The sequence below is a fragment of the Pipra filicauda genome, unplaced genomic scaffold, assembly GCF_003945595.2.
Source record: "Pipra filicauda isolate LSUMZ 115617 unplaced genomic scaffold, ASM394559v2 scaffold268_size1050017_pilon, whole genome shotgun sequence".
In the NCBI taxonomy this organism is placed as follows: domain Eukaryota; kingdom Metazoa; phylum Chordata; class Aves; order Passeriformes; family Pipridae; genus Pipra; species Pipra filicauda.
Window position 1 is genome coordinate 272,735 of NW_024104385.1, and position 22,845 is coordinate 295,579.

General features: G+C 44.8%; 1 protein-coding gene across 5 annotated transcripts in view; it reads left to right on the forward strand.

Annotated features, from left to right (window-relative positions):
• Positions 1–22,845, forward strand: part of ATP11C (ATPase phospholipid transporting 11C) — a 54,827-nt gene that overhangs the window by 13,537 nt on the left and 18,445 nt on the right. For all 5 annotated transcript variants that reach the window (XM_027742742.2, XM_027742737.2, XM_027742739.2 and 2 more), the window contains exons 2-20: positions 2,842–2,961; positions 4,992–5,081; positions 8,594–8,674; positions 9,667–9,774; positions 10,378–10,506; positions 12,974–13,077; positions 13,721–13,771; positions 14,606–14,670; positions 15,264–15,345; positions 15,716–15,866; positions 16,631–16,828; positions 17,743–17,904; positions 18,090–18,247; positions 18,886–18,957; positions 19,819–19,892; positions 20,566–20,669; positions 21,269–21,450; positions 22,007–22,270; positions 22,608–22,782. In XM_027742742.2, the coding sequence (XP_027598543.2) occupies positions 2,842–2,961; positions 4,992–5,081; positions 8,594–8,674; positions 9,667–9,774; positions 10,378–10,506; positions 12,974–13,077; positions 13,721–13,771; positions 14,606–14,670; positions 15,264–15,345; positions 15,716–15,866; positions 16,631–16,828; positions 17,743–17,904; positions 18,090–18,247; positions 18,886–18,957; positions 19,819–19,892; positions 20,566–20,669; positions 21,269–21,450; positions 22,007–22,270; positions 22,608–22,782 (2,370 nt within the window). The remainder of the gene's footprint in view (positions 1–2,841; positions 2,962–4,991; positions 5,082–8,593; positions 8,675–9,666; positions 9,775–10,377; positions 10,507–12,973; positions 13,078–13,720; positions 13,772–14,605; positions 14,671–15,263; positions 15,346–15,715; positions 15,867–16,630; positions 16,829–17,742; positions 17,905–18,089; positions 18,248–18,885; positions 18,958–19,818; positions 19,893–20,565; positions 20,670–21,268; positions 21,451–22,006; positions 22,271–22,607; positions 22,783–22,845) is intronic.

The following is a 22,845-nucleotide window of genomic DNA, read 5'->3' on the forward strand; positions in this document are numbered from 1 at the left end:
ACTCTTTGATGGGCTTGGTTAGGCACTGGGGGAGTGGACCAGGAGCCCTGAACTGAAGCTTGAAATATTGCGGGAGAGACGCACGTCTTTGAGGCTGGTCTGCAGATGATGCAGACAGGATAGTGACTCTGCTCAAAAATACCTCCTTCCCTCCTTCTTCTCAGTTCGTGGTGTCTGCAGTGTCCCCTGGGCTGCTGCTGTGTGTCTGCCAGCTACTGGGAGCTCTTCTGGATCGCAGGGACATGGTACAGCAGACAGATCTGAGGTCATCTACCAACATCCCCACATTGTCAAGCCTTGGTGGGATGATGCAGTGTGGCTTCCCCTGGCACTGTCCCGAGGTTGTGAGCAGTCTGACTAATCCCTACAGATAGCTCTGGTTCTCCCAGCACTCATGCAAACACCACGCCTCAGGCCGAGGGAGGTGATAAAGTGCATATGAGGGGAACGCAATTGTTTATTTTCTTGAATAATCCTTTTGGCAGACTTGGCTCTAAACAGCAGGAGAAACTCTGGCATTTGCCCTCACCAGCTCACTGCAGAGCTGTGGACTCTGGGCTTTATAGAACCCCACCAGGCAACGAGACAGCTGTTTGAATTGTATCCAAGTAATATTTTCTTTTTTTTTTTATCAGAATTAAAATTTTTGATGAAAGGCGGTTGGAAAAGGTAATCTAAATCCTCTCTCTGCTAATCTGCATATTTTATAATTTTCCTCAAAGCCTGGCAGTTATTCCCTAAATCTCCCTGTAAGTCTCTGTTGAGAGCTGTTATTAAGATGTAGCAATCTATTAGCGACCCAGCGAGAGGTCCGAGGTGGGTTCGTCAAAATGAGAGCTTTTAATTGCTGTGCTGAGCCAACACCTCTCGCCTCAGGCGTCATCGTGGTGTGTTTTCACTTTCTGGAAAGTGGAGAAGAGAAAGATGTGGTGTGAAGCCTTCCAGCTTCTTGTGGGGTGTAGGATGGTGTGACACCGTGGGGTGGTTGAGGGAGTGGGAAATGAAATGCTGTGAGTGGTGGGAGCCTGGGCAGACCGGGGAATGATGACTGCTCCCTCTCCTGCCACCTCAGAGGGCTCGGATGCATTGTGGAGTTACAGTGTTACTGTTAACATGGGGTTACAGTCATTCTTTGTAAAAGATGCTTCCAATAAATAACTGAAGGGAGATGAGGGTGAAAGCCCACCTAGGAGTTAGTGGTGCTAACTCAGTGAGGCTTGGTCAGCCAACACACCACATCTGGGGTTTGGGTTCTCCTCTGCTCTGGGGCTTCATGTGCTCCATGCTTTCTATGGCTGTGGATAGTCAGTAAATGCTCGTGTATATTTTTCCAGTAGTGCTTTAACCAGAACTTTATGGTTTCCATGCCAATACGTGTGTTTGGCAAATCCTCACCCCTGCTCCTTCCCCCCTGCTCTGCCAATGGTGCAGGCAGGGGAAGCTGTCGCTTCCTCCCTGTGCTGGAGGGATACTCGCCAGGCACGCCTGGCTCCAGATCCTTCACAGGGACACGACGGGGACTTCACACTTGGGGACACTGTCTCAACTCCCTGGTGCTGCAGTGGCGCAGATGAATGGCTCTGCCTCTCGCTCCTGGGGTGCAGGTTGGTGAGACCCACCTCCATAACGCAGCGGATACATCAGGGAACATTTTTTGGAAGATGTGCTGTTCACTGCTGCAGGCAGTGATGATGAGGCTGGGAGAGTGGTGGCATTCCCTAGCTGGGAATGTGCGCCTGCCTTATCTGTGTTTGGGAGCTGCTGGAGGTGCTGGTGGCTGCTGCTGGATCTGTGTTGGGAGGTGTGGGGATATGGTGCAGGGTTGTGAGAAATTTCCATCTTCTACTCTAAGCATCAGCTGCTGGAGGTTTGGGGATGGCTGTAGCAGAGCAGTCAGCACAGCAAACCAGGTTTAGGCATAGTGTAAAAATACTTCTTTAATTAAAGATGGTGTAGACACAGGTGGGGAAGCAGGGGGAAGGAAGCTGCTTCCTTTGGGCAGATCCTGCTCCTGGTGCAGCAGGATCAATTCAGTTGTTGCTGCTCCAGGTACACCTATTTTAGTTGTTTAAATTTTTGGTTTTTACACTTTCCCCAAGCAGCAGTTAGTCCCAGGGTTTGCTGTCTTAACATGTTTGTTTTCAGAACACCTTTTCTCTGGCTGGGTTTTGTTTGCAGTTTGACAAGCTGCCTGTGATGAGCCCTTTGGACAACCGAGATGCGGAGCCAGATCCAGGGCACTCCATGAGCATCTGTCTTTTAAATAGAAGTAGACTTTTTCTAAGCTAAATCCAAAGTCTCTGTGTACCAGTGTGGTGGTGAGGCATTTTACATGGACTTGAGGATTGGACAGGAGAGTGTGTGTGTAAAGGAGGCTGCAATTTTCATCATTCTATCTGTGGTGAATAAACCCAAAGCTGAAGGACTTTCAGGTCAGAACTAGGAAGAGATATGTAGATGATAAAATATATTCCTTATGACTTCAAATTCTTGATAAAGATACATATTCTACTTCAAGAAGGAGAAATTGCCTGGTATAGGCTGCAAGTATAGGCAGCAGGTGTCCAGCATAGCGACCTGTCCTGGTGACAGGCTGGGGTTCTGGGAGCTGATGGCTGAGCAGAGCTGGGCTGGAGGTTCAGCATGGTCTTGGTTTTGCTAAATGACCTTATGTGTTCTTCTTTGTGCTTTGAGTGGGGCATAGAAGTGAATTTTTGGGTTTCTAGCTGCCTTTTTTCTAATGAACAGCAGAGTGCATTGAGAAGCTGGAAGCTATTAACACAGATAATTAATTTTTTTGAGTTGAAAGCTAATTTCTCCCTTTCCTGGTTGCCCTGACAGTGTGCTGGGGAGGAGAAGCGGGTCGGTACACGCACCGTGGTGGTCGGGCACCGTCCTGTTTCAGAAACAGAGGCGTGTGTGGCACAGAAGTTCTGCGACAACAGGATTGTCTCCTCCAAGGTGAGCTCGCTCTGCTTGTCCATGTGCATAGTGGACATGCATTCCCTGCTCCTGTATTCACCATGGTTTTATTTGGTGGTGGTTTCTGAAATAGAGAAACGCTGAGTTCCTCAGGGTTGGATGTAAAGGTCCTTTTGCAAGTGGAGCAGTGTGGTACGGACCTTACATGCAACTCCAGTCACTCTCTTTGGCTTTTTTTTTTTTTTCTTTCTATCAATGCCAGTGTGGGTCTGTACAAGTTCCTTTCTTCTAGGCTGGATGAGAGCAAAGCATATGGACACAATGGTTTTGGGGGGTTGGGGTAGGTGTTTTTGGTGGTGTCTTTTCTTTTTTAAGTTTTCTGGCATTTGCTTTGGGAAGAAAGGACAATTTAGATGTAATACAGTATGAGGTAACAGCAATCAGATTTGCAAAAGGGAGTGAGAATTGTTTTATTTTATAAATGGACTGAAAAATACAATTCCCCGTTTTATTTTATTTTTTTTAATTCCATGGGATTTTTCTGTCTTGAGATAGGACAAAAATAACCATGCTCTGTTTATCCCTTTGGATGGAAAGGGGGAAACATTCATATGGTATTAATGCCGCTTTTGTTTATGGTGGAAAACTGTGATGACACCCATCTGCCTTCTGCTTAGCTTTTTTCCATGACATTCATGAAGCTATTTCAAAAGATTTGAGGCAAATTCGAGTAAAATATCAAACAAGTGGCATTCCATATTGTCAACACAGCTGGATACGTATCACACTACTTAGGATTCATGATGCTCAGCATACACTCAGGCTTCAGTTTTGCTGTACTTGAGCTGTAAACTGTGTTTTCCCTCTCCTTTCTCTTTTTATACATCTTGGCTCTTATCTGTTTTTATATGTCTGTGCTGTCTGAGTTTATTTTGGGAAAAAGTTTTAAGTCTAGCCATGTTTAACTTGTGTAGCATTCCCATTGACATTTCCCTGGCACGCAAGAGGGGGTCCTTCAGCGAGGACACCTCCCCCTGTTCCAGTTCCCTCTCTGACAAATGGTTTGTTTGAGCACTAATTTTAGTTCTTCCTTGATTTATTTTTGAATGTTGTGTCCTTGCTCTTTTTTTCCATTTATATTTGCTAGGCATGGGTGGTCTTACCTGACCAGTCTCTTTTATAATTAAGTAGACATTGGTCATGAGACTTGGCTTCTTATTCTTTTTTATTCCAGGCAGATTGAAAGATAGATATTAGACCCATTATTTTACATGGTCGTCCTAAATTCCATGTTTTCTAAAGCAAATGATTCAGCAGCCTTCTTAAAATTATAATAAAGCAGGACCTAATACCAGATTTGTATTGGCTTTTTGTATTGGCAGCATGGCTTTTTGTTTGTTTCATTTGCTTTTTGTTTGTTTTTGTTTGTTTCATTTGCTTTTTGTTTGTTTTTGTTTGTTTCATTTGCTTTTTGTTTGTTTTTGTTTGTTTCATTTGCTTTTTGTTTGTTTCGTTGACTTTTTGTTGTTGGTTTTTTTTTAACAGAAAAGCATCTCTAAGATGGTTTGGGAAATTTGGAAAAAAATCTCCACTGTGCATTATTTCTTAATGAAATCATATGTCTACAAATGCCTTTCTAGAAGTTGTCTGCTGAAGTAGATCCTGTTGTTTTTATTTTATTTTACCTTCACCGTTTTCCAAATGTGTGGTTTGGGTTATTTTGACAAAAGGGAAATAGTTGTCTACTTTAAAGCAAAGAAACACAAATGCCCACACAACTGTGAGGCACTTCCAATTATTCCTACTCTGCTCCAGCAGAGAGAACTGGAGCTGGAATCTGAAGCAGGAGCTCGGTGGCGTGTCAGCATCCAGGTCCATCGTGCTCCTGGTTTTAGGTCTGGGACCTGGACCTCTGCCTGGAGCTGCTCAGCTGCCTTGCTGTGGTTCTCCTTGGCATGTTAAAGGGAGAACTCCTTTCTTCTTTTGTGCAAATACTTTATATTTTGTAGCTCTAGTCCCTCTCAGTCACATACCTTGGTTCGTTTGTGAGTCCCCCTCTCTCCCCACAGTACACCCTCTGGAACTTCCTCCCGAAGAACCTTTTTGAACAGTTTAGAAGAATTGCCAACTTCTATTTCCTGATCATCTTCCTCGTGCAGGTAAGAGCTTTGCTGCTGAGAGTGGGTTTTATTTTGGTACAGATGGTAAGCACAGCTTGAACAAGAATTGAGCTTCAAAACTGACTCTGTGCTTATAAGTGGTTTTGTTTTTTTTAGTTGGAAGCTGTGTTATAATTCTACCACACCATCCAGTATATAATAATAATTAAAATATCTAGGCCTATCTGAGATGAGGTTTGAATGACTGCTGGAACATTGATGAACCGTCTTAACTCTAGCTGTTAAGATCAATCAACCAGTGAAAATACACTTGATGCTACAGAATCTATTTTTTTTGTCACAGTTACTACTTCTGTTGCATAACTCTATTTTCTGAAGTCACGTGATATTTATATGTCTCAGTTATCATGAGTTTCAGGGCAAGCAGGAGAGATAGGTTGTACTTAGTAGAATTTAGAAAATGCGTAGGATGAGATTCAGTAACATGAAGTTTCAGGAAGCTGCTATGCATGGACAAAACAGCAAATTTTTTACATGAATGAACTTTTCCTGCTCTGCCTTGTAGCTTGAGTTAAGGGGCAAATCCTGGGGAAGCCTGAATACTCATTTTATCTGTTCTGTCATCCAAGAAAAGCAAGCTGTCAAAATGCATTGGGGCAAAGGGAGTTTGAGAGAATCACCACAGTGCATTTACTCACCTTTTAAATCCTCAGGCCTGGGTCTCAGCAGACAGCCAGCTCTAGGGCTGAAAATAGGCATCAGAGCTGTACCCCAGCAAATGAAGTGGCATTGTGTGGCTACTGCAGAGATCCTTCTGTTAGGTGATTTCTCCAGGGTTTTGGTGATTCAGGACTGGGGTATCACTCTCTCCTAGGCTGCTTATTTGAAAGATGAGTGCCTAAAATCTTTATCCTCACAGTAAAGAGTTATGATTTATAGTCATTTCGGTGGTTGTTGCAGAAACGGGGGATCCCAAGATAACAGCTGTGTGTGGCTCTTCCTGGCAGTGTGACATGAAAGGCCAATTTACTCCGGCGTCAGCTGGCTTGCCTCCATCTCTTCATTTCGCTGGCGTTGCTCCATTTTGTCAGACCCAATTTGTAATTTGCCTTGAACTGAAGCGATGCCCTGGAGTCGGGATGTCCTTTTTGTGTAGCTGGCCACTTAGTGACGCGGTATTACATTTTATCTATTGACCCTCTGGCCACGAAGAATGTGGAATATTCCTGATTATACTTACAGAACGGGTTGCAGTCTAGCTGCTTGCCCATTTTAGACACAGGTGTGTGCAGGTGAGAGAAGAGCCTGGTTGTTCTGCCTTCACTGTCTTCTGTGAGCACCTCTAAAATAAGGAAGCAGCCCTCATGGCCTATTAAAAAAATAACAAACCCAACCAAGCAAAACCCAACCTGACAGCACTGATCCACTGGCTGCTGTATAGAGTAACCAGTTGCCCCCAGGTGCTTCTGGAGATGTCACTTGCCTTAAAAAGCAGCCAGGGCCACTCCATTCATTTAAAATACCAAGGGCTGTACCTTGAAAAATGCCATTGCTTAAATGTTTGTGCTTATCTTTAAGTTTCTTCAAATGAATGGAATTGTCTTACATGATTGCTGCATGAGGAGTGAAGCATCACAGCACTTGGGGTATTCCCTGGTGCATCTACTCTACCTGTTGTGAAACCCTTTATTAAAACATTACATTGTGACTCCAGCTCTTTTGTCTCTCTAAGACAAAATAGGTACATTGGGGTGGAACACCTGTTACAGACAAGCAGGGTTACAGATACAAATAGTTGTTTCTTTGTTTCATCTATTGCAACACTCACAGGAATCTGCAAGGAAACTCCCAGTGGAAGGGATTGGTCTGGAGTGACTGAAGTCCAAGTGTGTTTGTAGACAGACCAAGCTGGTGGCAGTAAACTAATTTAGGAGGTGCCAGGAATGAGAAGTGTCCCTTTTGATTGATGGAGATGACTTCTACAGTGTGATTCTCAATCTCCTAAGGAATCACCTAGGAAGAATCTATTAAGTAACAGGAGGATTTTGTCACTTTTAAGTGGATCCAAATAAAGCTGTTGAAGTCCTAAACCAGTTCAAAAATAGCTTCAGTATCCTCTGACTTTCCTCTTTGGGTTCAGTAGTGCAGGGTAATATTGCAGCGTACATCACTTCATAGTCAAAAATGTCCACATAGCCAGTAAGAGGAGTCCTGTCTTTAACATGGCATTTTATGGGCAGTCTGAAACAATAAATATACAGATGCTGCTGTTTTTGAGTGCGTCAGGGAAGCACAAACAAGAGACAAAGTCCCTTTGTGGGGACACAAAGCCTTTCTGCTGAATTTCCCCATCCCTTTCACCACAGAGCTCATCATCTGCCTCTTGTGCTCCCATTCTCTCTGAGGACAGCAGGAAAAAGGGCCAATTTATTATACCCTGGTTTGGAAGGTGGGGCAAGGCTGCAGCTTGTCCTCCTCTTACGTTGTTTCTTGCCTGTTCTGCTGTTCTTACCCTTTAGGCCAAGTCTGGATGCAGTCAGAAGAAACAGTGGTTTCCCACAGCCTGAAGGTTTATTTAATGGTGATGGGGCTTGTTCTTTGCCACAGGGCTGGCTCAAACACCTGAGAGAGCTCAGGAAGGATCCACCTATCTGCCCTAAGGCCCCTGTGTAGTCATGATGCTTAAATTGTGCTCTGAAATCCCAACTTGAGAGCTGAAAGACATAGCATGGATTTCTGTTTCACTTAAATATTCATGTTCTATTCCGCAGTATATCTAATAGGTAATTTGGGCTGATGTGTGTTATTTTTAACCTTCAATTGTCAGTGGTTCAAGATGACTTGTACTGTCCTCCCTTTTGTAACCAGAAGTGATTTAAGGTTCAGATGTGCCCTGTCTCCACTGCCAAACTGGAGGAAGGACCTTCTGTGGCTCAGTGAGGAATGAGGGTGGTTGTCACTTCATTCATTGCTGCTGCCTCTGCCCCATCCTCGTCCTCTGCCGTGGTCCTCTCCAGCACACCCTGTGGTGGGAGTGGGCTTGCTGGCATTCACCCTTTGAATAGTTGCATTTAGCCCATCTCCAGCAGCCTATTCACTCAAGCTTTTGTATCCTGCTAGAGCAAGGTCAAGTTTAGGCTTTAAGCTGCTTCTGGTAGGATTTTTCCCACCGGAGGCCATCCCATGATCTTCAGGAGCAAGTATTGGAGTCTCCTTGTGATGGAGAAGGGCACTCCTGGGGAGGCTTGTGCTGGTCCTTCTCATGTGCCCCTTGGAATTGTAGAATGAGTCATGGAATGGTTTGGGTTGGAAGGGATCTTAAAGATCATATAATTCCAACCTACCTGCCATGGAATGCCACTCAGTAGATCAGTTTGCTCAGGACCCCGTCCAACCTGGCTTGAACACTTCCAGGGACAAGGCCCTTCCTTCCCTTCCTCCTCTGCTGGGCTCTGACTTGCCTCCAGTGGGATGAGTCCCTTTTTCCCCTGTTACCAGGGTTTTGGTTTCTTCTGCTACCTTTCAGCAGTACATGTTTTTTTTCTCTGCAGGTTATAGTGGACACCCCAACTAGCCCAGTGACCAGTGGCCTCCCGCTCTTCTTTGTCATCACTGTCACAGCTATCAAACAGGTACAGATGTCAGTGTGGGGAGAAGAAGATGCTCTTTGGGACATGTAGAGAAAATGATGAACATGTATTTAAATATACTCAGAAGTCACCAACTTGGACTGGTAGGTTAGGTGAACCCTTCTTAGAGGGTGAGACACGTGCACCGGTGCTTCTCAGGAGAGACTGCATTTCGAGAGTGGTTATTGGTGTCTCTTGTTTTGGCAGCGTAAAGCATCTCTGCATGTGCTGTTGTAAGCAGGCCATGAGGGTCAGTAAAGCTTACTGCTGTAGTTCTGGTGTTACTTGAATGTTTTTTCCCTTTTTAGAAATGCTCTGTGGGTCTTTGCAGACATGTGCTCCAAGTATAGCCCACGCTCTGCTCCCGTGTTGGTAGGTGGAAAGGACAGGTTCTGTTCAACCGCTTAGCTAGTCCTGAACACATGTAATCCTCCCTCATCTTGCGGTGTAAAAAGACCTTTTTCCTCCCATCATATGCACATGTGCCATTTAAAGTTTCCTGATTTGAATAATAAAAGAAGTTTCTCCTACAGTGGCCGGAAAGAGAGCGCTAGAATAAAATCTATCTGCTTCAAATCTCAATGTTTTATTCTTCCAGTAAAGACTGAAGAGGAAGAGTCTCATCCTGCGTTACCATAGGAAAGAGTTGAGGGCTGCTAAGTGTATTATTCATATTATCAGCCTGTTCTTGCTAATGCTGAGAATAATAGAAGTGTGTTTCGGTAGTTTGGCTGCTCATTGCATGCCCCGCATATAGATTATTTTTGTGTGTTATTTTAATCTGTTCTGAATCTGTCAAATATGCATATGAAGTTTTTAAAATAAATTGATTCAGTCTGAGCTACTCTGGTTGATGTTTTGTCAGGCATGAAGGAGGTCTGAGGACCGCTTGATATATTCATTGTTTTAATCTGTCCCTCTACAGCCTCACTCATCCTTTTTCATTAGTTTACTTGCTTCATTATGAGCTTTGTTGCCTGTGTCTGTGTGCCTAGGGGTACGAGGACTGGCTGAGGCACAGAGCTGACAATGAAGTGAACAAGAGCAATGTCTTCGTTGTCGAAAATGCAAAGCAAGTGCGGAAAGAGAGTGAAAAAATCAAGGTAACTGTTAACTCGCATGTGGTTATCGCTGAAGCTGATGGGAACACAAAGGTCTGTGTGGTAAGGGGACAGGGACAGGGGAGGAGGGATGTACTGGGTTGGAGCTGCCCCCGCCTGCTCACTTTCAGATGAGATACTTTGAGAGCTGTTCGTGCTTAAGGAGTGAAGCTGCCTTTGATTGCTTTTGAAAAGCTGTCTCACAAAAGCTGAACTGGGGCTGACAAGTGACAGATCTGTCAGCGTTTTGCACTTCTCCAGGACAGGCAGTCCTCTTCTATTTCCAACTCTCCCAAGGACACCAGGAAAGTACACTTAGCTTTGACGTTAATTTATCACGCCACACTTCAGACAAGTACAGTTTCTTGCTCCATCAAGATTTAGCAGAGAAATAAACAGTAACTGTGCCATGTGGATGCTCTGATTTGGTGATGGGCTGGATCACCCTGTAGGGCTTGTGGGGTGATGCTTAAGGACCCAACACCTCCTGAACCCCAATTTACCTTTTTAGCCAAGGTGATTTCTTCTAGGCTTTGAGAGAAGCTAAATCATAACCATCTCATAACAACTGAGAGGATTTTCATGTAAATATCTTCCATCTTCTAGGTTGGTGACATAGTAGAAGTGAAAGCAGATGAGACCTTCCCCTGTGACTTGATATTTTTGGCCTCCAGCAGCATTGATGGGACCTGTTATGTCACTACAGCGAGTCTTGATGGCGAGTCCAATTTCAAGGTGACAGGAATGGATGGGGCAGTGTGTGGGAGGTGGTCCTTTGGTACCTGGAGGTGCCACTGCTTCCATGACAGAAGGGTGCGCTTAACTGGAGTGTGCTCCCATGGAGCCCATCCCTATGGCTGCATGGCTGCATTGAACAGCTCCTCCCTCTTGTCTGCTTCCAGTGCATCAGCACTGAAGCCCTCAGGGATTGTTTGTGCTGTGTTTTGTCTCCAAGAGCCATTTCTGCTGGCACTGCCCCAAACTGTATTGATATTTATCAATACAGCTTCACTGCCTTACTACCCACCACAGGAACATGTTAGTGCTTCCCTGCTCCAGCTGCACATTGCGAGGTCTGGTGCATCAGTAAAGCAGTGCCTGCAGCTCTTCAGCTCCCTTTCCAGTACCTGCCAACATGCCTGTTACTTAACTGAGCATTTCCAGTGAAACTGGGGACTTTTTCAGGCAGCGTGTCCAGATTCATTTGGGGAATTTTTCACCAGCGTGAGAAAAGCGTCGCTTCTGGGATTTTTTTCTCCCTTTCCTTGAAGCAAGAAGTGAAATTTAATACTAGTCTTGCTCAGGATGAATCTCTTCAGTTTATTTTCTTTCTTACTCTCTAATCTAGGGAAAGAAGCAACAGTAAAAAACTGTATAAAAAATTATCAAATTATCTGTCTAAAAAATTATCAAACCCAAGTGCAACCAAATGTTTGCACTTGGGTTTGATAATTTTTTATACAGATACTAGCAGCTGCAGTAGTAAGACTGGAAGATACTTTAAAATTACATAATTCATTCTGGCACACTCTGAAGTCATTGGGAATACCACTGTGGATCTGATAAGTGTTATCTGGGGTTTGTGGCTCATCTCTATTGTTGGCTATTAATTGGTTCTGGATAACTTGTGTAGGAGCTGATGCAGTGCTGGTGCACTGTACTGGTTCCACTAGTGAAGAGGAGTTGGAGCTTTGAAGTGGCTTGAGGCTAAAAATAGATAACCATATTAAAAAGGCTACTGCTTATTTTTGTCAGGTGTATTATATGCATGAGTTCACATTACTTTTGCAGAGTCTTGGGTCTTAGTAACTTGTGAGTCTGTAAGTGTGATGCTGAGTTTCTATATCAAGCACTGTGTTGTGTTTTTCTTGGTTTGCAAATTCCTGTAGGTGACTGGGAGCTGTCTCCTGTTTCATGATGAGATGAAGATGAGTTTGAAGGGAAAGAGGAATAGAAAAGCCAGTTCTCTTTGGGGAAATAGGTCTAACATTAGGAACCAGGGTTTGCTGCAAAAGGAGGGTGAGGGAAGCACACTTGGGTAATCACCAAACCTTGTCTGCATGGATATCTGCTGTCATCCTGGTGGAGATTTTTCTGGTATTTGGGGCATGTCAGGTTGAAATATGGGAAAGGTGCCTGATTAAGTGAAACTGGAACAGAACCATAAAAGAGATTTTTTCAGGGCTCTGTCTTTGAAGCTCAAATCTTTGGTCATACGTTAGCTAAAAGAACACGTGTTTTCTAAATACACTAGAGGATGTAAAGATTGTGGAATTGATTAGGAGACAGCTTTGAAGTATCACTCAGTAATTGCACAGTGTCTGTGGTTTTGGGAGCAGCAGATGCAAAACCCCACACAAGGGCTGGATTTGGTACTGGACACTGCAGGAACAGCTTCGAGTTGCGTTTCACAAAAGCTGTGATTTATACTGGAGGGGTGTGTGTGTTTGTGTGTCTGCTTTCGATACGAACAGCCAGGCAGGTCACCAAAACGGCACGAAGGTGGCTATTTATGATGCCATGACTACAGTGTGTGTAATGTAATGGTGCTCCCTGGGATGCACAAGGAGGGGGACGCAAACGTAAGGAGTGGAGGAAGCTTTTTAATGAATTTGTTTATGAAGATGGATGGAGGCAGCGTGCCGTGCAGCCCGCCGTGACTTGGAGCTCTCAGTAGCTCCTATAAATAGAGCCTGAAAGGCAGCGAGCAGATCCTTTGTGGGCTTTCCAGTTAATTATGAGAGATGAACCTTTGCAGCAGCAGCTGCTAAAAATAGCTTGGAGTCTGCCTGTGCTCTGCCTGATCCCTGGGTGCTGGAGCTGGTGTCTAGTTACCATCAGGAGCCAGGGCAGGTGGTCCCCGGGAGCCCCTTCTTCAGGGGTCACCTGCATCCTCCCCCCACCTCAACCAGGACAGGTTCCTAGGGAACAACCAAAGATGTTCTGCTTTTGGTAGATGTCTTACTGGGAGATATTCAGCAGCTCAGCTCCTTGCCACTATGGTTTTTCTTAAGCTTTAGTGACTTCATTCTTTCACTGAGAGATGCTTCAGCTGCTTTGTGGGAGCATGGTGAGGGCTTGGGTGAACTGCTGGTGCTAACAAGCCTGTGCATGGTGACATTTTAAGTAACAGAGTGTAAAACTTGGGGATGGGGTTGTTGCTGGGGGCTTGTGGTGACGCTGCCTGTTCTCCCCTGCCCAGACTCACTACGCAGTGCGGGATACCACCGTGCTCTGTACAGATGAAGCCATCGACACCCTCACTGCCACCATCGAGTGTGAACAGCCACAGCCTGACCTCTACAAGTGAGTCTGCCCCTCCTGCATCCCTCCCTACCCATCCTGCCTGATGTCCTGCAGACACCTCAGCACCGTCATTCGGGAGATCTGCTAGGTTACAGTTCAGCAAAGCAAAGGCCATCTTCTTTTAGTTTGAGATCAAAAGGGTTCTGAAGGCAGTGATAAGCTTCTAGGCTTCTTCCATATGAGGACGGCAAAGTCAACACCACACTTCTTCAAGGCTGAGTGTCTTTGCAGGAAAACCTCTGTTGTGCAACACTTGCCATGGTGTAACGAGCTTTCTTTTTGTCAGCTCAGCTGTAGTAATGGTCCATGTGATTATCTTAGCCGCTCTACCTCCCAGGTGAAATACATTGGGCCAAATGACTTCCAGGAGTAAGGGGTCTTTGTGGTCACATCCTTTGAAGGAGGTTTGCTGGAGTGTGTTGCAGTCTGTAATGGGGATGTGCTGGGGCATGTAGGGACACCCCTGGCCCTGGGGGTGTGTGGTTTCTCCCTGTCCTGAGTGCAGCCACCCCGCTGAAATGTTAAACTCTCAAATGCACTCATTTCTGTGTTTGCTTCCATCTCCTGTAAGTGATTTTTCTTTAGTATGTTTGTAGTATCTATAAGATGTTTGTAATAGAAGTTTCTCATATTTTTATTACAGATTTGTTGGAAGAATTATCATCTACAGAAGTAACCAGGAGCCCGTAGCCAGGTTGGTCTTACAGCCATCTGCTGGCCCTCCTCAGAGGGACACCTACATAAAATTTCAAGGATCTGAACTTGTGCTGCCATCATTTGGGAATGGTTTTTTTCTTTAACCATTCCAAAGATTTCATTATAAAAGGAGACCTCCCTTATGCCATCCTGTTACTTGTTTGAGCCCCTCTTGGGGAAGCAGTGCAGGACCACCTGGTCATGTCCTGCCCTGCTGGTGGGAAATTTACCAGACAATCACAAAATATTTTCTTTCAAAGGAAAGCAAAAACTTAAACATCAATCAGAGCGTTTCAGGGAAAAAATGAGCAGATCATGTTCATAAGCCATCAAAAAAAAGTCAACTCTCACTGGAGCATACTGGATGTCTATTGTGCTGTGATGGATCTACTCATACCCTGGAAGCAAGAGAGGGTCATGGATGGGGGGGTCAACAGAGTGTCATTGGGGATTTCGGAGAGAAATAAAAACATAAATGGGACCACCAGCTTTGATGGTGCCATTGATTGACTGTGCTTTGATGCTTTTAAAATCGGATTTTCATCTAAGTACTGGAACATACGAGATCTGAACATTTTGCACTTATTCCTCAAAAGCCTTACCGATAATCCCCCAATAAATGTGGGACTTTAAGCATCAGGGATAGTCTGTGTAAGATGAAATGGAAATGTAAGTATATAAAGAGAAAAAAAAACCTCAAGCAAGGCCCAATTTTACATACAAATCATGTACTCAAATCTGAAGAGCATCTGTTTAGCTTTATAATCTGTCTCTGAGTCTAAATTATAAAGTAGTTTGAGTAATGTAATGTTATAATTTCTTTTATGTTTAGGTCTTTGGGTCCTGAAAACCTGTTGCTGAAAGGTGCTACCCTCAAAAATACCAAGAAGATTTATGGTGAACAGTTTTTATTACTTATTCATTTAAATAGTTTTGATAAACGATGAAAAATATAGATGTTCATTACTAAATTTGGAGAGGGAAAATATTTCTTTACAGCCTGTCTGCCTGGGCTAAACAGCTATGTTTGGCATGCAAGCTGATTGCAAAGTGGACAGGGTGAAATTAGGAGACAGTGGTTGTGTCTACAGTGCTGCCAGGCTGTGCAGGTTGTATTTATACACCAGAGCAAGCTTTTCTTTTTGCCCGAGATACAATGAGCAAGGAGTCTTTCCCAAATCCTTTGCTGGAAATGTGCTAGGAGCAGAGTTCCAGACACTGATGATTTAGGGCGACGGCTGTTATGGAAGACTGATGGTTTTTCTGACTGTATGTGATCCATAGGCTCCTGCTCAGTCCTCTGGGATACATGCAGTTGCATTACTTGGCAGCCTCAGAGGTTTCTGTAGTTGAACAGTCCTTGGGTAATGCCTCTTCCTTCAGCTGGGATTTGAGTTTGATGTAAACACCGATGCCCCTTATGGTCAAGTGCCAGCTGGGTCCCTCTGGGGCTGCAAATCCCTTATGAGCCCTGCTTTGATACCCTGCAGGAGTTGCAGTTTATACTGGAATGGAGACGAAAATGGCTCTGAACTACCAAGGGAAATCTCAGAAACGGTCTGCAGTGGAAAAGTGAGTATTTATATTCCAGAAAAAATCAGTAAGAGTTGTTGGGTTTGCTTTTGTTTTTAATAGATGACTTGTACAGACATAATCCCCTAATCTACTGCCTTTTGTTTCAGATGCTCTCTGATTGCATAGGAAAATCTGGGTATTTGATAAAGCGTATCTTGCAAGAAACAGCATAATTTAGTATTTTTTTAATTTAAAAACAAAATTAAGAGATGTTAAAATATATGAACCTGACTGAATATCAGCAGCGTCAAAAGCACTTGTTCTGTATTTCCTTTCTTAAAAGTGAGGAAGTCTTGTTCCTGCTTATTTACACAGTTTTCTGTGTAAAAATAGCTGCAAGAATTGAAAAAAGAAACCTGTTTTTCAGATCTATCAACGCTTTCTTGATAGTGTATTTGTGCATCCTATTGAGCAAGGCCACTGTGTGCACGACTCTGAAATACGTCTGGCAGAGTAATCCATTTAATGATGAGCCTTGGTACAATGAAAAGACTAAAAAAGAGAGAGAGACATTCAAGGTAAGTGGATTTGTATTTCAGCACCTCCTCCAGCTTTACCTATTCTGATGGTTTTATTTAATTGTGGTGCCTGCTGCCAGCCCTGTGAGTCCTGTTTGCCCGCAGAAAGTGCTGTCGTTTCCTTCGGTCTCTCCTGCTGTCTGCGTTTCTTTCCTGCCTCTTTCGTGCTTGTGCACGGTGATATTTCTGTGGAGCAGGGCAAGGCATAAATAAATACTATATAATATAGAAGTGCAGCTGATTTAATCTGGGTCCTTATCTGAACTGGAGCTATCTTTCAGCTTTGAATAGGTAAACTTAAATTGAGGCCACATCAACCAGTTTCTTAAACTTGCCGAGACGTGGGCAGTCAAGCCTGAAAGAGAGAGTGCAAGTGTGTAGAGGTCTGTTATTTGATGGGTTATTGAGCAGGACTTACAGGGATGTCACTGAATCAGTTGTACCCTTGCCATAACTTGACTAGTCTCAAGACACCTGCTCCTTGCTTCCAGTTACTTGGGATTGGGATGGGCCTGCAGCAGTATGCTGTTAAGAGGAATATGCTTGGATAAAACATTGTTTTGGTCACTATGGAGCTTTCTTTTATTTTTGTGTCAAAGGAAAATGGGATTTAGCCCTGTATCTTAGCTGTGTTCATTTTTGGGTTGTTTTTTTTTCTGTTTAACCTTAGAAGAAAAGCTGTCTAAAATCCCCGAGGTGTTGCTGTAAACTGGCCTTGAGTTACTCCTGATGGACACAGACCAAATCTTCTCTTTCCTTTGTAGGTCTTGCGGATGTTCACCGACTTCCTGTCATTTATGGTTCTCTTCAATTTTATTATCCCAGTCTCCATGTATGTTACAGTAGAGATGCAGAAGTTCTTGGGCTCCTTCTTCATCTCTTGGGACAAGGAGATGTACGACGAAGAAATAAAAGAGGGAGCGTTGGTGAACACCTCAGACCTGAACGAAGAGCTCGGGCAGGTCAGAACACGCTCTGTTTGCATCTGCTTGGATGAAAGCGTGGGTGAAAATGTCCCCCCTGCTAGGAACCCTTGTTGTGGTCCCCTCAGGGCAGAGCTTCACCCGCTTTGGTGGCACTTTCCATTTAATGTGATTCCCCCTCGCTCTGCGAAACGGATAAGGATATAAATAGTGCATGAAAGAGCAGGAATTGGGTCACGCCAATTGTTTCCATATTGGGGAATATCAGGCGCAGCACTCTGCGTGTCAGGGTGGTTTGCTTTCACTGCTTCAATTAAAAATTAAAAATCCTCTGTCTCTTTGAGGATTAACGAAAATGTCTGCCCAGTCATCTCCCTGGGCATGCAGAGCACTTGCAGCTGCTCTGCTGCTGGGGCACCTAGGCAGCTTAGGCTTCCCTTTCTTATCTGCACCAGGAGAGACTGAATGGAGGGCATGTGTAGTGCTTCCTGCTTTTAATTTTGCTTTAAAAAACAGTAAAAATACATTTGAAGTAGCGATTAACTAATTGCAACACAGCACCAAGATGAAAATCCCCCAAAGGAGGCAGTAGACCTGCAGTAGCAGTTCTATAAGCACAAGGAGCTATAGCAAAGTACCCAAGAAAGAGGATGAGGGGAAAGTGAAGAGCCTGGAAACAGATTTTTAAATCTTCAGAAGCTGCCTCCTGCCACCCATGAAACAGGCTGAAAAACAAAGGAACTGCTCTAAGGAGCAAAGTAGAAGAACTACACAGTGATGAAATGGGGCACCTGCATCTTTTCTGCAGGGTCAGGTTAGGATAGCAGCAAAGTACTACTCTCCAGCACTGGCAGAGATGCAGTGAAATGCCCCGGCCTCTTTTTCTGGCAAGGCTCCATCCCCAACAGCTGGGGCTGGAGATGCAGTGAGACAGCCTGCCTGCTTGCTTCCAGGTGGAGTACGTCTTCACGGACAAAACCGGCACCCTGACAGAGAACAGCATGGAGTTCATCGAGTGCTGCATAGATGGGCACAAGTACAAAGACTGCATGTCGGAGGTGGATGGCTTCTCTCAGACTGATGGACTCCCAAAATACTATGGCAAGGCAGAAAAGGTAAGAAGTGTGCATATTGGTGGCTGTTAGGGTTTAGTGGTCAGCTCCTGGCTGGGTGAATACAACGGAAGCTGGGAGGGAGTGTAGGGTTTGGAGTTTTTTGGGTTTTATATATGTGTACACAAAAATCACAACCAAGTACTGCAAGGTGGGCTGGTAACAAGCCCTACCTCATTTCTGCCTAGAGCCGTGAGGAGCTGTTCCTGCGGGCCCTCTGCCTGTGCCACACGGTTCAGATCAAGGAAGCAGACCAGGTGGATGGGCTGATAGGACACCCAGAACGCAAATACACCTACATCTCCTCTTCCCCAGATGAAATCGCTTTGGTGAAAGGCGCAGAAAAGTAAGAATTTGAAGATGTTGGGTTTTCAATTCCCTCCTTTGCTGGAGCCTTCATGACCTTGTAGTTTAATCCCCACGAAACAGAGACCAGTTACCATTTGCATATTGCAGCAAAATTGTTTCCTTGGTGTGCAGTGGCAAACCATAGGGTGGGTTACTTTTGTCAACCCCACATTTGTGTCCTGCCAGAGATGCTCAAGGCCAGGCTGGATGGGGCTTTGAGCAACCTGGACTAGTGAACAGAGGGTTGGGACTAGATGATCTGTAAGATACTCTCCAACCCAACCCATTCAGGGATTCGATGCTATTGCCAGGCCCTAGGTTTTAGATGAGGCTGTTGCAGCTGTATATACTTGCTCATGGCTTGTAAATCTGCCAGAGACCGAGTGGACCATGTCCAGAGGCTCTTGATGTCTCTGTGCTCCAGTGCCCAAGCTCTCCAGGTGATGGGAGCAGTGCCAGAACATCATAGCAGGCTGTGCAGGCAGTAAGCAAACATCCAGCCATGCTCTTTAGCTCGGGCTCACTGACTTCTTTACTCTCCTCTGCAGTTCAGAAGGCGAAACGAGAACGTTTTTAATGCATAATATGTGCCAATGGGTGTTTTCAATGTTGTTCTGTCCTTTTGTTTATTGACAGGTATGGTTTCACTTTTCTAGGACTTGAAAATGATTTCATGAAAATACGAAACCAAAAGAATGAAACTGAGATGTAAGTGCTGCTGGGGCTGCCGAGGAACAAGGCTGCTCTTCTGCGCCGCTCCCAAATGGCTTAAGCGAGTTTGGTCAACCTGGCAAGGTCAAAGCTGTTCCTTGAGGGCTGTCAGGCCACGCTGACCTGCCTGAAAAGTCCTGTCCTCTTTACAAAGCACAGCACAGCGAGGTGCAGGCTGAAAGGCTCACTTACAAAAATCCACGGGTGGTTTACTGATGTCTAAATTCAGGTCCCTTAAGTGCCTACAGACCTTTGCGTGTATCCTTCATCCATGCCCAGCCATGCAGATGGTTCCTGGTATTTACCGGGTGGCTGCTGACCTTATGGACAGTGGCTGGGTCTCACAGCAGGATACTGTAAGCCTAAATATATGATACATCTCCCTTCCCTGTAACCTTTTTTCCCCTCCCAAGCTGAAAATAGTTAGATTTTACCCTGTGCTCACAGCTTGGTGGATACCTGAGAGTCACTGACCTAATCCCAGTGCTCCCTGAGAACTTGCCTTCACAAGCAAGTTTCACTTCTTGCTTCCTTTGCGGTGAAACTTCTTACTTAATTGGCAGAGTCAGTGTTGCTGCCTGTGCCATGTGGTTCTACCACTGCTGAGCCTCTGCCCACCCTGGGGACTTGGCACAGTGGTGGCACCCACACCCTCAGCCCTATGCTCAGAGCACCACTGGAGTTCAGGTTTTTTTCTCCATTTTCATGTGCAGTAGCTGTAAAAAGTACATTCCCCAGCGGGTGATGCCTCTTGTAGAGTGTATTGATTTCTGCAGCTCATTGTTAGTGATTTTCTGTCTCAAATAGTTATTTTTCTGGTTTTCTTTTACTGAGTCAAAGCTTTTTTTTTTTTTTAAGGTACCAACTTCTCCACGTGTTGAACTTTGACCCTGTCCGTCGCCGTATGAGTGTCATTGTGAGAACCACCGCAGGTACAATCCAAGTGCATTTGTGGACTCTCGTACTATGTGCACGAATATAAAACACATTCTTCTTATTCCTGTAATCTAGAGAGACTGAGCTTTTAGTTTTCTCAGGTGATCTAACTAAATTCTGTGCCGGTTCTGGTTGGGATAGAGTTAATTTTCCTCCATAGCAGCCATTTGGGACCCAGCACCAGATCAGGGGAGGGAACAGTGACCCATGGAGAGCTTCCTGCCTGCCTTGTTCCAGGCTGGAACAAGTACAGAGAGAGAGATGTGAGAATGTCCCCTGAGTGGGATGGGGTTTCATGGGGATAACAGACAAAAATTCAGAGGTTGCCATCCTTCTCGAGTGTCAGTCCTGTAAGGTATGGGATGCTGGTTTTACCCTCCCTGGTAAGGTTACCAAGGCTTCTAAATAGGAAAAAATAAACTGCTTTGTCCAGCCTGCTACAGGAAGGTTGCTTAGAAGCAGGTAGGGACACCTGATGTCCCAGCTTGGGGTCAAACAAGATTTTACACAGGCTAGTGTAAGGCCACTTTTGGTAGTCAACTGGGCTTCTAGCAGTTCCTTCTTTAGTCCTGCCAGATTTTCTCCCTCAGCATCACTTGCTCACTATTGACGTTGTTAAATTTTTCTACAGCTTATGAATGCTATAAACTATTTATGATTTCCTTATAGGAAAGTTACTTCTCTTCTGTAAAGGAGCAGACTCCTCTATTTTTCCAAGGGTGCAGCAAGAAGAAATCCAACAAACAAAAGTCCATGTGGACCGCAATGCTATGGTGAGCACACGGATGGAATTTGGCTGGCTCCTGGGATCAGGAAAGCTTTATTCCAAAAATAGGGATGTGACCTTGCTTTGGAGGGAAGTGTTGAAAATCTGAGTGTCACTTGACATTGTTTTGATGCTAGACTTCTTTCCTTTTCTGTTTCATTGGCTTCCACCTTTATTTGATATACTTATATGGTCTCCATCACAGTTGTGTCCAAGCATCTCCCAGGCAAGTTAAAAATAGAAGTAACAACAACAGGCTGTTTAGTCCAGTGGGAGAAGTGCCTGGTTCCAGTCGTGGTGGCACCTGGTCCCTGCTCTCCCTGCCGGGTGCACACTCTCAGCTCTGGTCCTTCTCTTAATTTCTCTCTGCCCTATGCCCTGCACATGATAAGCAGAACCACGATTAGTCTGTGGGGATGAAGTTACTGTATAGACACTGAGAAAATCTCTCTTTTGACTCAAACCAGCAAATTGTCCTTGCCCTCAGGGTCAGTACTGCCAGAAGCACTGACGGTGGACAAAAGCATTAACCCTTAAGTGAGGAGCTGTAGAGAATCTAGTTTTAAGGCACTTGTCCACTTTGTTTTCTTTCCCTTTCCACGCCAGGATGGCTATCGAACGCTCTGCGTGGCCTTCAAAGAATTAACTCAGAAGGAGTATGACAAAATTGACAGACAGCTCAATGAAGCTAAGATGGCTCTGCAGGACAGGGAGGAGAAGATGGCCAAGGTTTTTGATGACACAGAAGCAGACATGCACCTGATTGGGGCTACTGCTGTAGAAGACAGGTAAAGAGGTGACCCCACCACCAGCACTGTAGTACCTGTGGTGTCTCTGTGATGTTGCATTGTGGCCCTGACTCGCTGTGGTGGAACTGAGCAGCCAGGCAGATGCTAGCAGTGTCCAGGGCAATGAATTACACCATGGCACAGCCCATTTCACAGTGCCCTAGTTGCTAAAATTGGCTGGTGTAGCAGAAATTGGGATTTATTAATAAAACTACAGAAATACTTGTACTTCTAGAGTGTGAATTAAGCACACAGCATTAATTTGCACATCAAAACAAATTCAGTTCCACATGCAGTTATAGTAACTGCAAGTGTGAATTAAACTCTTACTGTGAGACCTAAGAGTCAAGAGTAAAACACAGTGATTTCTCTTTTTGCCTGCAGACAAAAACTTGGGATTGCTGATTTCTAATCCTTATTCCTGTGGCAGCGATCTCCCCATCATGGGCAAAATCAATTAACTTCTCTTGAGCTGGTATTTCCTACCTGCAGAATCAGGGTTATGTGGATTAGGTGCAGGCCAACCTGAGGAGTGATGTTTCCCTTGTGCTTGCAGGCTGCAGGAGCAGTTGGCAGAGACGATCGAAGCTCTGCACGCAGCTGGCATGAAGGTTTGGGTGCTGACAGGAGACAAGATGGAAACTGCCAAATCCACCTGCTACGCCTGCAGGCTCTTCCAGACCAGCACCGAGCTGCTGGAGCTAACAGCAAGGACTGTGGGTGAGAGTGAAAGGAAGGAGGATCGGCTCCATGAGCTGCTGATGGAGTACCATAAAAAGCTGATTCAGGATGTTCCCAAAAGCCGGGGAGGCCTGAAGAGGTAAGTGAGCAAGAGGACTCAGCCGTAGTGAATTTCAGATGCAAATTTGATGGAGAAATAGGACCTTGTGGCCCTGGGGACTGGCTACTTGCAGACACTGGAGCTGGCTCCTTTGCTTTGCTCATCATCTCTAATATTAGTTACTTTTGAAATTACATACACAGTTCCTTTAGAGAAGGGTGCATGTTAAATCCAAGCTTTTTAAGATTGCTAAGCCCTCAAGAATGGATGAAAAGAAGATTAATACAAAAGCAATTTCTTTTTCACTAAGATGATACAAGCAGCTAGATTGACTTCTTAGTCTGATTTTGTTTCAAACGTGTTCCTTGTGCCCCAGAAGCTGGACGTTGAGTCAAGAGTACGGACTGATTATAGATGGCTCGACGCTGTCTCTGATACTCAACCCTTCTCAGGACTCTGGTTCTAGCAATTACAAAAACATATTTCTACAAATCTGCTTGAAGTGCACTGCAGTCCTCTGCTGCCGGATGGCTCCTTTGCAGAAAGCACAGGTATTTACTTCTAACTGACTGAAGCTCGTCATTAGATGATGTGACGCACTTTGAATTCATCAG